We start from the raw sequence: 15646 nt of genomic DNA, 5'->3' as shown, positions 1-15646 counted from the left end.
TTTACATTAAAAAAAAGATTATCTTATTGTACATAGAGTGACAAAATAATTGATAATACACGGATTAAATCAACAAAAACAATCTGGTTGGGAGCCGATCCTTTTTAGTGAGCCGAGCCGAAAAATTCTTTTCTCAAAAAAGAGCTGGAATTCCCATCACTACCCGCTTCTCTGCGATGCTCCCGAGCTATCGATAGATGGCAGCATTGTGCGGACAAAATCAACGTCCACGCTGTGCGCCTGGTATACTAGTTAAGATAGATTTCAGTTATCAATAAATGCTCAAACACAGCAGCACCTGGAAGCAATACATATATTTTAAAAACATGCATCAAGGTGGATATAATTTGTTTCAAGAGTATTTTTTTTCACTTTAGCTCATCTGACCACTTTTACTCGTCTAAATGTGATAAAAAAGTGATACGAATAGGGTTGACATTGCTTGTTTTTGGGAAACAAGCAACAAGCTTTTAGAACCAATACGAAGCATCTGCAGCCCATTAAAAATGATTATGGTTTCTCTGCCAGGTTGGGCGAATTCCCTTGCAACTTTGCTTCAATCGATCAAATCAAAATAAAGCTTAAATAAACACGATCTCACTTTGTAGCGTTAAAATGAATGAATGCATGAACACCTTAACGTGGATAACAAGGCGAATGTGTTAAGTGCACGATGACTAAGAAAAGTAGACGGTTACGCAAGAGTGAGGATGTGGGAGAGGAGGAAAGTGTGTCAAGCGCGAGTGCAGAAGCGGATATGGAGTGTCGAACCTCTAAAGTAAAAGATATGTCATGACACCTTGTGCCTCATAAGTGTATTCCCTCATTAAATACTGCAAATAAAATTTGAATACTTGGCAACCTCAGCTAATTGCTTTCCCTCATCAATGATTATAATTCACCTTATTAAGCAATATTGAACCTAACGAACACAACACTGGCGCCTATTTACTCGCAGCACGATTGGCTATGTAGAATACCGCAGCAGAGTACTGAGCTCTTACCACTGGACTACCAATGATATAGTTGACATATGAAAAGGTGTCTTATCTTATTATCTCACTCTCTTTAGTCATGGTACCAGAGATGAATGTTAATTTCATTGTGCTAAGCTCTTACCACTGGACTACCAGAGATATAGATGACATATGAATAGGCGTCTTATCTCGTTATCTCACTTTCTTAAGTCATGGTACCAGAGATGAATGCTAACTTCGTTGTGCATTTCACATGTTACACTGACAATAAATCTGTCACTCATAATGCTTACAATACGGTAGAATAGAATATAATTTATTTCCACTGAAACACGCACTGAAATGAACATTATATACTGTCATATCCTATTCTTCTATCCTACTGTATTATAATCATTGTAAGTAACAATTTCGTCATCATTGATGTCATTGATGTGAAACGTGCATAGAAATTAACATTCGTCTCTGGTACCCTGACTCCTGGCTAACAATCCCTGGAGACTCGGGACATAGCATCAACAGCTTCACAAGGTAATTTTTGTTTCTTATTATATTATAATAGATCTTTAACACATATAAGGCAAATATCAGATTCTCGCTTACCCTCAAGAACGCACGGGACAGTAAATTTGTCGCCTACATTGCTTCGAATCTAGTATAACAGAAGAATTTTACAAACCGTTGTTGTAACATGTTAAACACACAACGAAATTATCATTCGTTTCTGGTATTGTGACTAAAAATGGTGATATCAAGGAAAAAAAAATCTACTGCCTTTTCATAAGTCATCTATACTATTGCTCTGACAACTAAGCTGGGACCTGTCAAGACTGTGCACAGCACAACAGAACGTGAATGTTCCATGGACTTTTTTTTCTATGAAGAACCCTGTGAGTGTTTTTTGGTTATTATCTATTTCATAAATAGTGTAATTATTTATTTTCTGACTTTAGTTCTGTGAAGAATCTAGAAGGAATAGTTTAAACCGTCTTTCTGAAATAAACAATACATTTTTACAACCAGGGACTGTTACAAACTGGCACCGGCCCCTACCCAGAGAGGGGAAAACCTTTGTGGCCCTCACGAGAAATAATTTGGGACCCCCTGGTTAAGATTTACAAAACTGCACTCTTATTTTGAAAGGCTTAGAAGAACATCATGGTCGTTGATATTCGCTTGTTTCCACAGCTTTCTCTCCCAACAGCCGTCAGATGCGTCAAGTAGCGGAGTAACTTCACGTCTTAAAGTTTCGGAACTTTTTGACCCCGATGGGAGCGCCCTATATATGCTGTGGTCTTTTATTTCTTTGACTTCTTTTTTCTGCGGCGTATGTGAACCATTTTTGCCCTTTCATGGCCAAGCAGCGGAAGTGAGAGAAGTGGGGAAGTTCGGGGATGTAGAGTGTAGGGGGGTGGAGGGGGAGCAGAAATAGAATAACAAACTTTAGAGTATTTTCTTTTTCTTTCTGCTGTCAAGTGCCGGTCTAATTTTGGCAACCAGTCCCTGGAGGATTGGGGCATGGACACCCACGTAAAGGAGGGACAACTTTTTGTTCAGCATCAAAAGTTTGGCAAGGTAATATTTTGTTCTTATTATACTTATCAATAACCCTACAGGCAATTTTAGGTTCAGAGCTTCAATGTCTGGCTGGTTAATTTTTTTGAACTATCACTTTAAGGGACAGTGTGTCATATTCAGCGCCTCCTAGTGGTACAATAAATATTCCTTCAGTAGGCACGAATACATGAACTATCATACAAATGTTCATTTTTATAAATATGCAAAAGTTAAGAAAATTTAATTAGTTTTATATAGCAGAATCAATACCTAGTAGTCGCCACCATGCTTGGCTGTTATCTTGCTGCTACGCTGTGCTCATTTTGCATTGGTCTTCGTTCACATTAGATAATACAGTGCCGTCTAGTGGTCAAATATGACACCTCTAAAATAATTTAGGATCGTTCAACACAGTTGAAAACTTATGATTTGTTTAAAAAGAAATAAAAAACATGTCGCTAGAGGGCAGTAAAGGTGTTGATTGGTTACGGCCATGCAACTTAGCGAGGGTAGCGATTCATGTGCCTTTTTTTTGTCTCATCTCATCTCATTAGCTACACCGCTTATCCTCAGTAGGGTCGCGGGGGTGCTGGAGCCCATCCCAGCATTCATCGGGCAGTGGGCAGGGGACACCCTGAACTGGTTGCCAGCCAATCGCAGGGCACACAGGGACAGACAACTCACTCGCTCATTCACACCTAGAGACAATTTGGACCAGCCAATTCACCTGAAATGCATGTTTTTGGAATGTGGGAGGAAACCGGAGTGCCCGGAGGAAACCCACGCAAGCAAGGGGAGAACATACAAACTCCGCACAGGAAGTCTGGGGCTGGATTTGAGCCCACGCAGGAGGTTCCCAAGACATGAACTGTGCCGCACATGCGCTAACCACTGCGCCGCCGTGCTGCCCTTTTTTTTGTATTTTTTGATAATCGCAAGTTTCGTTTCCACACCATAAGTCAGAACCCGGATAGACGGTGGACCCCGATGCGTAACGTTTTCACACAAGCTTTATTTTACGGGAACGGTCATGCGCGGGAACACAAACACCAGTGATTCGGCGATCGCTGGGCAGAAGAGATTGAAACCAGACAGGACAGACAGGATCGATACTAGATACAGGATACACGAGCAGATACAGGACAGAACGGGACAGACGGGCTCTCTACCGGATACTGGATACAAGAGCAAGAAACCGGACAGGACAGACGGGATCGATACCGGATACTGGTTACACGAGCATGATACCTTACAGGACGGGACAGACAGGATAGATACCGGAAACTGGGTACACAAGCAAGATACCGGACGGAGTAGGACAGACAGAATCGATACTGGATACTGGAGCAAGATACCGTACAAGGGGACGGATAGGATCGATACGGATACTGGAGCAAGATACCGGACAGGACAGGATAGACGGGATTGATACCGGGTACTGGAGAAGGATACCGTACAGGACGAGACAGGCGGGATCGATACCGGATACTGGAGCAAGATACCGGACAGGACGAGACAGGCGGGATCGATACTGGATACTGGAGCAAGCTACCGGACAGGACGAGACAGGCGGGATCGATATTGGATACTTGATACACGAGCAGGATACCGGATAGAGTCAAAATACAATTCTTGCAAGTGCAGAGGTTCATTGACGGACTGACAAGGAGTGAATGAGAGCACTGAGTTTAAATCGGAGGGAAGCCAATCAGGCAACGAGCAGTAGCTGACGCCAAACGGGCGGGCCCAAATGAGGGCAATGAAACCATATTTTACAGGCGGTTAAATAAGTTACCCTTGATGTGAAAAAAATCTAAAAAAAAAAAAGCCGACTCAGCATTTAGTCTGTGGTCTGAGCAACTCTTTGAGACTTCTTGTGATCAAGGGCTATACAAATATGCCTTGACTTCAGAAGTGTTGTACACAGTACTTTAAAAAGTAATTAGTAAAAGCCCATATCTATCTATCTATCTTACAGTTACTCACTACTCCATCTAAAAAGTAACCGAGTTAGTGACTGAATTACTCTATAGTCGTAAAAGTAACTACTTACTAGGGAAAATAACAATTCCCGTTTCTCTTAAACAAAGTTGTTGTTTGTCAAAGAATTGAAAAATTTCCGAGCAAATAAAAAAAAAGCGCTGTGACTTCTATGACCGGAGTTTACATGAAGAGATGGGAATTCCGACTATTTATAGAGAACGTTTTTTTTCGCAGCCTCACTTTTTAAATCCCAGTTTTTCAGTCCTGATCCACGAGTTGAGAAACACTCCTCCAAAATATTGACAAAATATCTGTACATCAACTCTGATTTTAAATGGTCAAATTCTTGGAATAATTTACTGTACAGTAAATTTGGCTTATGACTAATGGTACAAAATGGTCTTGTGATAAGCTCAATTCGGTGTATGAGCTTCCTGCATCCACAAGAGTTTAATTTACTACATACATTCTGCAAATCGTGTCATTCAGAAATTGAAGGTTGCAGAGCAACTATACTTGTGTGGTCTGGACTTGGTCATCATCACAAACTAGATTTTTCTCGAAATGCACCACTCGCTGAGAATTCCGTTCATGGTTATTTGAAAGAGGGTCTTTGTCTATGTTGCGCACCTCTTTCTGCTCATATGACCAGGACCATCAAAACCTTTTGGCCTTGGTCATCCCCAACGTGTTATCTGACCATTTACTGCTTTGTAAATAGAAGTATATCAAACTGAGACATTTTTCTGAGGTCAATGCTGTAAACTGAGTACCTGTATGTTGTTTCATGCACGTTGGTCCCTGAATGGCAGCAGACATCTCTACAAAGATAAGCAGTATGTGTTAGGAAACATTTTCCTTCCATCCATCCATTATCTGCACCACTTATCCTCAGTAGGGTCGCGGGGGTGCTGGAGCCCATCCCAGCTATCTTCGGGTAGTGGGTAGGGGACACCCTGAACTGGTTGCCAGCCAGTCGCAGGCACACAGAGACGTATAACTCATTAGCTCATTCACACCTAGGGACAATTCGGACCGGCCAATTAACCTAGAATGCATGTTTTTGGGAATGTGGGAGGAAACCGGAGTGGTCGGAGTAAACCAACGCAAGCACGGGAGAACATGGGGTTAATTGGCCGCTCCAAAATTGTCCCTAGGTGTGAATGAGCGACCGAATTGTCTGTCCCTGTGTGTCCTGCGACTGGCTGGCAACAAGTTCAGGGTGTCCCCTGCCCACTGCCCGAAGATGGCTGGGAGGGGCTCCAGCACCCCCGCGACCCTACTGAGGATAAGCGGTGCAGATAATGGGAGGATGGATAGTGAACATTGTTTGCAACGAGATTAAAGATGGGCTTCCAGAATAAACAAGATAAAAAGTAAAAAAGACATAAATGAGAAAAATTACCTAAGGAATGTCAGGTTCAATAGGAAAAACATATTTACAAGTACACTAGCCCAAGTCAGGGGTGTCAAGTTTGGGGCTACTGTCATGATGACTGATTAGTTTCACCTGTGCCCGCTCGTTTGGCGCCAGCCGCTGCGGGCTACCTGATTGGTTCCCCGTCCATATTAAGCTCAGTCCTTTCATTTGCCTGTTGTCAGTCCGTCAGCAAACCTCTGTTTCTACAAGGCAAGCACTTTGATTTTGACTCCCGTCGGTCCCAGCTCCGCATTCGGAACACGTTCCGATTCTGTGAGCGGCTTTCCTCCCGCGTCCAGCGAGCACCGGATCGCGGGCGCTGCCTTTCCCCCTTATCTCAATAAACTTGTGGTTAACGTTACACATCTGGGTCCTTATTCCGTTCTGGTCAGCCACACGGTAGAAAAAAAACATTCTCACGGGAGCCAGACTAGTAAATTAATGGCATAAAAAGTGTGTCTTAAGCTGGGGGTCTTTTCGGAGGCTCCTAATTAAATTCTGATTCAGCGATGTAAGATGTGAATACAACACGATTATTGAGAGTTATTTTTCATCAATGTTTTGTTTCCTTCACTGAGATTAAATATCTTGTAGTGTTTATCAACTGTGCATTTGTACAACAAAAAGAGAAGCAACAATTAAATTAATCTCACTACAGTTTACTTAACCCCGGGAAACTGGACGGCGACAAAAATAGCATACAAACACAAATTTAAATGATTTCAAATTCTTTCTGCTCTTTAATTTTTTTAAATTAAAATGTTTACATGAATATGGGAACATCGCTAAATGTCATATGTGTATTGGAGAGGAGCAAAAGCTTCTCTAAAATTCTGCAAAGAAGCCCAAGTGCTATTTAAAAAATATATATATATTTTTTTCCGATTGCTTTAAACAGCGTATCTGGGAATTTTGTTTTAGGTAAAATAACATCAGAGTGAGTTTTATCAGTGTTCTCTGGTTGATTAATGGCAGTCAGCAAATATAGCTACAGTGGGTGCTTTGCAAGTTGCGCTTGGCTTTGGCGACATCCAGTGGACATGTTGCTACGGTTGCCACGGCGCCCAATTGGCCCTGCCCGTGTGGCATTTTTTCCTTTGTCAGTCCGTCAACGAACTTGGGTTTTGACTCGGTCCTGTTTCCTGTTGGTACTCCCTGTCCGGTATTGTTCCCGTTTATTTTTGTTCTGTTTAATATCGGTTTCCGGTTTCGTTCACGTCTTTTTTTGTCCTGTTTATTATTCTCTCCAGTTTTCGTTCCCGCCAAGTTTGTCTTGTTTTTTTTCGATATCCTGTTTCATTATCTATCCTGTCTGTCCCGTCCTGTCTGGTATCGATCCCATCTGTCCGATATCAACTCGGGCAATTGGTATCGATCTCGTCGGCCTCTGGCTTCCTATCATTCATGCCGGACTGCTGCCTAACGTGCATGACTCCCCATTTCCCGTAAAATGAAAGGCTTGTGTGAGTAACGTCACGCGTTTGGGTCCTGATCATGTTTAAAAACGCCAGTCATTGTGCGATGCAAAGCAGCTCATTTTTCTCTTGTGCTTTGTTTAGCATTGACTCGCAGGCTACATAAAATGATATAGCGGGCTACATTAGGCCCACGGGCCATGAGTTTGAAAGATGTATGATGAAGTTCTGTTAAGTTTTGTTATAATACTGCAATGAAAAATAAGGCCATAATATTTTGAAATTACATCATGTATATAATACCCTTTTCCAATACAACTGGCAAGATATGTATTTATCAATATTTTAGTTTCACTCTAGTACTTTTCCTGTTGCCCATTCCCTTTTTTCCACCTATTTTTCTGTGTGACACCTATTTTTCCGTGTTCCAGTATGAAAAAAAGACTGCGTTTTGAAAATAATACTGTTTGATAGAGATTTGTTTTTCCACTGTTCATCACATACAAGGTTCCAATGAATTAAAAATCACCCCCGGCCGGTCCAAATCGTCCCTTAATGTGAATGAGCGAGCAAATTGTCTGTCCCTGTGTGCCCTGCGACTGGCTGGCAACCAGTTCAGGTGTCCCCTGCCCATTGCCTGAAGATAGCTGAGATGGGCTCCAGCACCCCCGCGACCCTACTGAGGATAAGCGGTGCACATAATGGATGGATGGATACATTATTTATTCAGTGTCATAATAAACATCTTCAGAAGCATTGTCCCTGAGTGTCAAAGCGTAAAAAATGTTTTTGTTTAAAAAAAAAAAAACATTACAAAGGGTTTGGCGCAGCTCCTCAGTAAGTATCAAAACACTGGGAATGTTTTCAGTATGATAAATCACTATTAAAAGGCAAGAGTGGCTTTGATCAGATCTTGGTCCACACATCGAGGAAGCCCCACTTGTGGTGCTTCCTGTATCTGGCGATTGATAGTGTATAGGCGGCCCATATGGCGAGAAGGCAAAGTGCAGCAGTGTGATCAGAGTAGCAAATATATGTATAAGTAAAGACAGTTAACGCTATTTCATTTCTAAAAAAAAAGTTACTAAGTTCCTTCGTCAACGTCGGGGCAGACAGGGATGACGTTTTGTGCAAATCTGGAAGAACGCGCTCACCATGGTGACTGAAATAGTGCTATCTGTCCCTAGAAATATCTGGCGCTGTAATGTTCTTCCAAAGTTAACGCGTAGGTTTAGTGCTCCTGCAATAATATTTAATTTTGCAAGCAAAGTTCCCCTGTGTCTATTAAAAGTATTGTTAAGATATTGGAGGTATCACAAATGCAGAAAAAAAGCACAAAAGTGAAAGTTCTGCTTGAAATGCATCTTCTCTCAGAAATGTTCTTGCAAAGGAGTATTTTCAAGAAACAGCCATGTTCAACTATTGTTTACTAAATAATGGTAAAAAAAGGGGAAAATAACTTTTCTTTTGAAAGATGAGGGTTTAAGTTTTTGGTTTTGATTGTCCTATGGCTGGCTATATATCTATAGAACCAGATTCTCTGTAGTCCTTTAAAAATGAGTTAAAAATTAGCTGGAACCGGCTTTTCCCATTAGAGAGAAATGATAGGCATTAAATGTGTTAATAACAGTGTCTGAAATAACGTCTGCCCGGACGCCCGGGGCGTACATCTTTTACGTCGGGCGTACAACTTACAAAACAGGTGGCTGACAACTTTTTCAAGGAAAAAAAAAAGTATTTTTTCTAACCAAACGTTTGCTTCATTCCCATTTCGAAATCTTGGTTCGTTTTGTAAATTTAAGAATTTCGGTTCGTTTGTCAATTTGCATACTCTGCAGCCGATGAGAAGCCTGCGACAAATAACTTCGTGCATCTGGACTTTCCCCAGCGTTATAAGGTCCTGCATCTGCATATCATTTTCCAAAGTAGACGCACAGAGAACACAAGAAAAATGGATATGTGATTAGGAATCAAGCCAAAACCTCTGCCCCAGAAAAATATTCAAAAGAAGCTAACAAAATTGATTACGCTACAAAACGTAAACGTACATTAAAAGCATCGCGGAAAGAGGAGTTCACGTGGCTTGTAACATTACATGAATAAAGATGAATAAATACAGGTAAATACTGATGGCAGATGGAAAACATCGATATCATATACATCCAATGAATGTTATAAGTAGATTTATAATAAACTTAATTTTAAAGTGTTGTTCTGTTATATATTCTGATCATCAATCCTTAATACTTTACAACAAGTTATTTCGCGATTAGTCGTCTTATTGTGTTTCAAGTTGTGAAAAATGGGGCAGGCAACTTTATGGCAGTCAACTTTTCAGAGTTGTCTGCCCTGGTGTCCGCTAACTTTTAGGATTTGACAAGCTCCATATGTGGTTCTGTCCTTTAGAAATGGAAGAAGAATTGGTTCGTCCTCTACCCGGCCAGTCAAAACGGCATCGCACGTCTCGAGTTCTTCGAGTCTTCCGGGTCGGGAGGCTCGGGCGGAAATACAAACGAGAAGACCAGAAAACTGGACAAGAAGATCATCCGCTTGTCCGAATGCATTTCCATTCTTCCGACGCTTATGGAAAACTGTCCCAAAGACAACATGACAGCATTCTGTGTGGAAACCAATGACAAGACGCACGTGTTTGCTGCAGAGAAGAACGTTGCCAAGGAATGGATGGATACCATGTGTGACATTGCATTTCAGGTATCCATTTCTTTTTCTTTGGCTCCATGTTGGTTTGAGTTTGATCGCCAACGGCTACAAAAAGTTCCCTCTTCTCAGTCACAGTTTGTTTTTGGGACTGAGTTACATTCCATTAGAAGTTCTGCAAAACACTGCTTGTATTACCAATTTCACATTCAGAGTAAAGCAGGTTTCTATTGCCTGCTGCAAGTTTTTGATCCTTAACACATTTTAGACTCAATCGCAATTCACCAAGATGATGTGCTACTACAGCAGGGGAGGGCAAACTCCGGCCAAGATGTTAATATAATCATACATAAAATGGCTGTTTCACAAAAAGAATGATGGTTTTAATTGGGCTCACTGTCAGGACCAAAACGGAAACAGGACCCAATTGCGTCATATTTACCACAAGTTTTATTGAAAGAAAGAGGAAGCGCTGTTTGTTATCGATCTCCAGTGTCTGGTAGCATTCCCATTTAGTTTGTCCTGTTTAATTTCGATCCCCAGTGTCTGGTATTGTTTCTGCCTATTTCGTCCTGCTTGTTATCGGACTACTCTGCTCGTGCAATTGATATCGATCTCGTCGGCCTCTGGCTTCCTGTCATTCCACGCCAGACTGCTGCCTTATGTCTTCCGCCCAACGATCGCCGAATCGCTGGCGTTTTGGGTTAACGTGCATGACTGCCCCATTTCCCGTAAAATAAAGCTTGTGTGAGAAACGTCACGCATCTGGGTCCTCCTCCTGTTCCGGTTCTTGACAGCTATATGGGGAAAAATGACTTAACTATTAATCCCTACATATCATTGCTGCCTTTCTAGTCCTTTTTTCTGATGAATTTAATGTTTACAATGAAAAAAGTCATCGTAAAAAATCCCCTTGAAGTAGCTGCAACAATGTGACAAATTTAAAAACAGGTCTTTTGTATCTCAAAGGCTAGAAAACAAGGAAATCAAATTCAAAATGTATTTCAAAATGTTTGCCCACCCCTATTCTATAGAGTGGAAGCGTTGGCAACCGGGATTCAGACTGTGAAACTCAAGACCTGAAGATGTCAGAGAACCTCATTTATTACTCCGGAGAGGAAGGTGAGCAGGCAACACAAGGCACCAAATGTAACAAAAGCAAATCATTCATAAACTGTGCCAAAATCTCCATAGTGAATGAGTTCTGGGTCAGCATTCAGAAAACAGAAGCTTCGGACCGCTGCAGGTTATCTGGCAACTACTGGCTGAAAGCCGAAAGCAACGTCCTGATCTTAAAAGAGCCCAAAACAAAGAGGAACATCTTTGTCTGGCCTTATAAACTGCTGAGGAGATATGGGCGAGATCGGGTAGGTGCAACAATGCATAAGGGCGTGTGCATGTGGTTACTCATTTGCTTTTTTGTTGCAAAGAATGAAATGACATTTCAAATGCGCAAGCAATGCAGACTCGACAGCAGAAAATGTCATCAAGTTAAACAACTCTTGTAGCTTTCTTAAAAGTATTTCCAAAATGATTTTTTTCAATAAGGTACAAAACATGTAGTGTTCCTCCCCACAATTATGTTAATATGTTGCAAAATATTCCACGCACCGAAAGTTTCGAGACATTTAGTCTCAAATTTGAGCCCTCTGGCTTGTTTGCTGTATAACTGTGACATCACTGAAGGAACACAATACTTTCAAAATGGCAAATCTCATTAACACAATATGCAAGGCAGCTCCGAAACAGACATAAATTGTAGTAAACAGTGATTGCATACTGCTCATTTCTGCTTGGAGATATTGGAACCTTGCCCTCCCTATCACCGCCTCCTTTTAGATAGGTAATTGTTCCTTTTCATGTGTTTTTATTGCAGTCATTTTGCCAGGCTAGCTCCCTGTTAGTGCTTGAGTTGCCGAGGGCTTTCCTGTTTAGTTTGCTCGTGGATGGCCTTCTTTCGCTGACTACCTTGTTTTTTTGTCTAGCTAGCCTGGCGTTAGCGCCGATTTTACCGTGTCCCTTGGTTTATCCCTGGCTGGCTTTGCGTTTGTCACCGTTGCCGCTTTCGTTGTTGGTTGCGGTTAGCCAGGCTAGTCACTGCATGTTTTTGACCACATTTGTTGCTGTAGCCATTGCAGTTTTTTATTGTTGGTTCCCAGTTAGCCTGGCCGGTCACTGCATGTTGAATCTCCGCCAAGGCTGTGGCCACCTATCGTTCATCTGTCATGGCTAGCCCCCGTTGGTGGCTCTGCAGGTGTTATTTTGCCAGTTAGCCCATTTTGGGCTATTCGCTCTTTGTTGTACCATTTCCTAATCGACCTGCGACATAAAACCTAGGCATTCTCCACATAACTAACAAAAAAAAAAAAAAAAAATTGGGCTTAAAACACTTGATACCTCTTCGACAATTTAATAAGTAAGACGATAAGGCTTGCTAGGGTGGTTGTATTCCTCTAATGTCACAGCTCAGGATGACAAAGACAGATGCTGTCTTTAAATTTATTATCTAGGAAAATAATTGCAATACAGACGCTCCCCTACTTACGACCATTCGACTTACGTAAAATGGTAGATCCGAACATTTTTTTTGGGATGTCGAAAAATATCCGGATATTGCGGTAAGTCAGATTTTGTATCGTGTGCACCTTTTTCCGAGTACAGGACAGTACTGTAGTGGTTCTTTCCGCCGCTACCGGCATGTGGTGGTGCTGTGAGCGGGCACCCAGCATCCACTCTGAAGAAGATATCCGGCTTCCTCTTCCTAGGTCATCCGAAAACATTCTAAACTATATCTCCAGCGCGCTAAGGACTATGACTTTTTATTGTTTAGTATCTTGTGCATCCATTCAATATGGTTGGTGTAAAGTGTAAAGAAAAGGCGATCCATTTCTTTTGAAATGAAAGTGGAATAAGAAAGCTTGATGTGGTTGAGAAAATAGTCAGAACACTCTTTTCTGCCACTTTTTACCATGGAGGAGGACCTCTTGAAGCGCATCTTTCAAAAGTTCAGTTCATTTCATTCATCTTTATAGAGCATATTAATTTATGAAATGTTTATTTTTTTATACAAGCCTTAAACAGACTTAAACCTAAAACATACAAAATATAGCACTGAAGCAACTTACCAACAAATTCAACTTACGAACGATCGTCCCGGAACCTATTTCGTTCGTAAGTAGGGCAGCGTCTGTATACCAGTGATATATATATATATATATATATATATATATATATATATATATATATGCATGTTTAAGAATTTGAGATTACCAGTACCCTTGGTTTGCTAACTGGAGTGAATCCTTTTTTTTACCTCCCCAGGTGATGTTTTCTTTTGAATCAGGCCGTCGCTGTGACTCAGGCCCCGGGATCTTCACTTTTGACACCAGGCAAGGAAACGAGATCTTCACCCTGGTGGACCAGGCCATCAAATCCCAGAAAGCCCTGGCTGAGGAGCGCCCCCTCAGTTGCCCCAACTACTTTGAGCCGGAATGCCAGTCGTCGTTGCAGCAAATACGCAATGCAGTTGCCGTGCTACCCGGAAGTGGAGACAGCAGCAGCTGCAGCAGTTGGGAAGCTGATGGAGAGTCGGGTGGCAGCAAGCCAGGTTCTGCAGACGGCGTCCTTGGGAAAGGAGAGGCAGGGGACGGAGTTGGCGGAGCAAGAGTCCACATGGGTGGTGGTCCTGAAAGACACAAAGGAAGGACTTTACCAGAACTGCCTGCCATTCTGGGGATTGTGAGTGGGGGAAACACACCTCCACGATCTCCAAGAGGCCAGATAACGCCAAAGAGTACCTTCTCAGCTGATGGGCAGGCAGCTCTCTATTCAGAGCCCGTGGATGCTGTCCGTTTGCCTTTACACATGGCAGATGAACTCTACTCCAATCCAGTGGACAGCATTACATCCATGACAGGAGTGCTACACCCTCGCCTGCGACCTGGGGGTGGAGAGACTTCCGGATCTGGGGCCCATTTAGATCATCACCAAGGAGGGACTAATCATAAGAAAGCCCAGGACCTACATTCACATGTGTACGACCGCATCAGCCTGGAGCTGAGCCATAAAATCGACGCATTGAGTCTGAATGGGGCAACAGCAACAGGCGGGAGATTCGGACGGGTGAACAGTAATAAGAACCCCCCCGAAGGTCAAGCAGAGGGAACTCTGCTGCCCCCTGTTCTGCCTCTGGAGCATATTTATGACGAACCTGAGGGTTGCACAAAAGGATTTATGAATTCCAGTAACACATCGGGGATTAGTATTTACAACGAAGCCCGTTTGGAACCTTACACCAAGAGGCAGGAAGAGGTGGTCACGATAACAGGAATGGAAGAAAATCCTAGCACCCCTATACACACAAAGTCTATAGAATCTCAAAAACGTTCTCCCCTCAACCGTGGAGGTCACGACCCCCCGACTCTAAGATGGCCCAAACCTGTCCCCGCTCCTAAACCCAGTATGGGCAATTTTGTTCGAAAGGAGCCTGTACCGTTGCCTTCCGGCAAACATAGCGAGCTTGAGAATAATGTGAACAACAACAACAACATGAAAGGTGAGAGGGACTTATACAGCAAAGTCTCAAAACCCTCAAAATTATGGGCTAGTCGGTCCAGACCGACACCGCTGAGCTCACCTGATATCATTTATGACAACTTGGGGAATATTTGACAGTCATCTTTGATAGCATTGAATTCAGTTTTTTTTTTGCTTTGTTCAAGCATGTTTTATGTTTTTTATCCATGCTTTTTGTAAGTACCACGTGTGGGTTTTAGAAATAAATATGCTTGGATGACAAGAGGATCTACGGCGAATCTTGATCATCCTAAATGCCACTGATCTAGAGAGACTTGCAAGTCCAAGGAACCAGTACAGGAGCTGTTCCAAAAGGTCCATATGGTGAAAACCTGGACAGGAATCGTGCAACGCTGTGTATGATATTCACATGAAAGGTTCAGGTGGTTGTTAACCTTCAAAAGGAAGATGTTCAATGTTATTCCATCTACATGAAACGCTTTGCATTTAACTGCAATACACATGTATATATGTAAGAAACAGCTGTGCTGTATTTAAATATGACGAACAATAAAAATATATTTTGAAAAGATTCCTTCATGTGAACATCTGCTAACAATGTCAGAGATATTTTTGGTAAACAGATTTTCTGTTCAGGGCTGAGCAAGTCTGACCTTATTCTCAACTTTCCCTCCTCTGCCACACTCTGTTTGTTTTTTTGGCCGGTTCCAATCACTTCAACTGAACTTTAAGGAATAAAGCAAGATTTTTACAGTCTTTCTATTCTGCTCTAGCTCGCTTTCACTACGTTTGTGCCATGAGGCTGCAGTGGTATATGCCAGGAGCCATTAATGTTTTTAGGTTTAAAAAAATTAGAGATTTGTTGCATTCAATATCCGTCTTCAACAAAACTGTAATGTCTCATTAAAAACAACAAAAGGTGCATATATAACCCCGATTGAGTGCATTTATTTTTCTGTTTTTGTCAGACTAAAGGAGCTACCAACTAAAAGGGGCAGTTTCCGGATTAAATTATTCGTAACAGCGACGCCATTGAAGACAACTGTCATGACCAGAACGGAATCAGGACCCAAATGCGTAGCGTTAACTTCAAGTTAATT

The 15646-nt window shown here is 42.0% G+C and overlaps 1 protein-coding gene across 1 annotated transcript; it reads left to right on the top strand.

Moving 5' to 3' along the window:
- The first annotated feature begins 2388 nt into the window (after window positions 1–2388).
- On the top strand, window positions 2389–15117 carry dok1b (docking protein 1b). Its single transcript, XM_088347312.1, has 5 exons — window positions 2389–2552; window positions 9759–10064; window positions 11045–11132; window positions 11205–11377; window positions 13332–15117. Exons 1-5 carry the CDS (start codon window positions 2496–2498, stop codon window positions 14679–14681), a joined length of 1974 nt encoding a protein of 657 aa, XP_088203438.1. The 5' UTR covers window positions 2389–2495; the 3' UTR covers window positions 14682–15117.
- The last annotated feature ends 529 nt before the right edge of the window (window positions 15118–15646 follow it).

This window comes from Urocampus carinirostris, chromosome 11 (assembly GCF_059441175.1).
Source record: "Urocampus carinirostris isolate Australia breed hairy pipefish chromosome 11, RoL_Ucar_1.0, whole genome shotgun sequence".
NCBI lineage: Eukaryota > Metazoa > Chordata > Actinopteri > Syngnathiformes > Syngnathidae > Urocampus > Urocampus carinirostris.
This window is presented reverse-complemented; position numbering and strand designations above follow the sequence as displayed.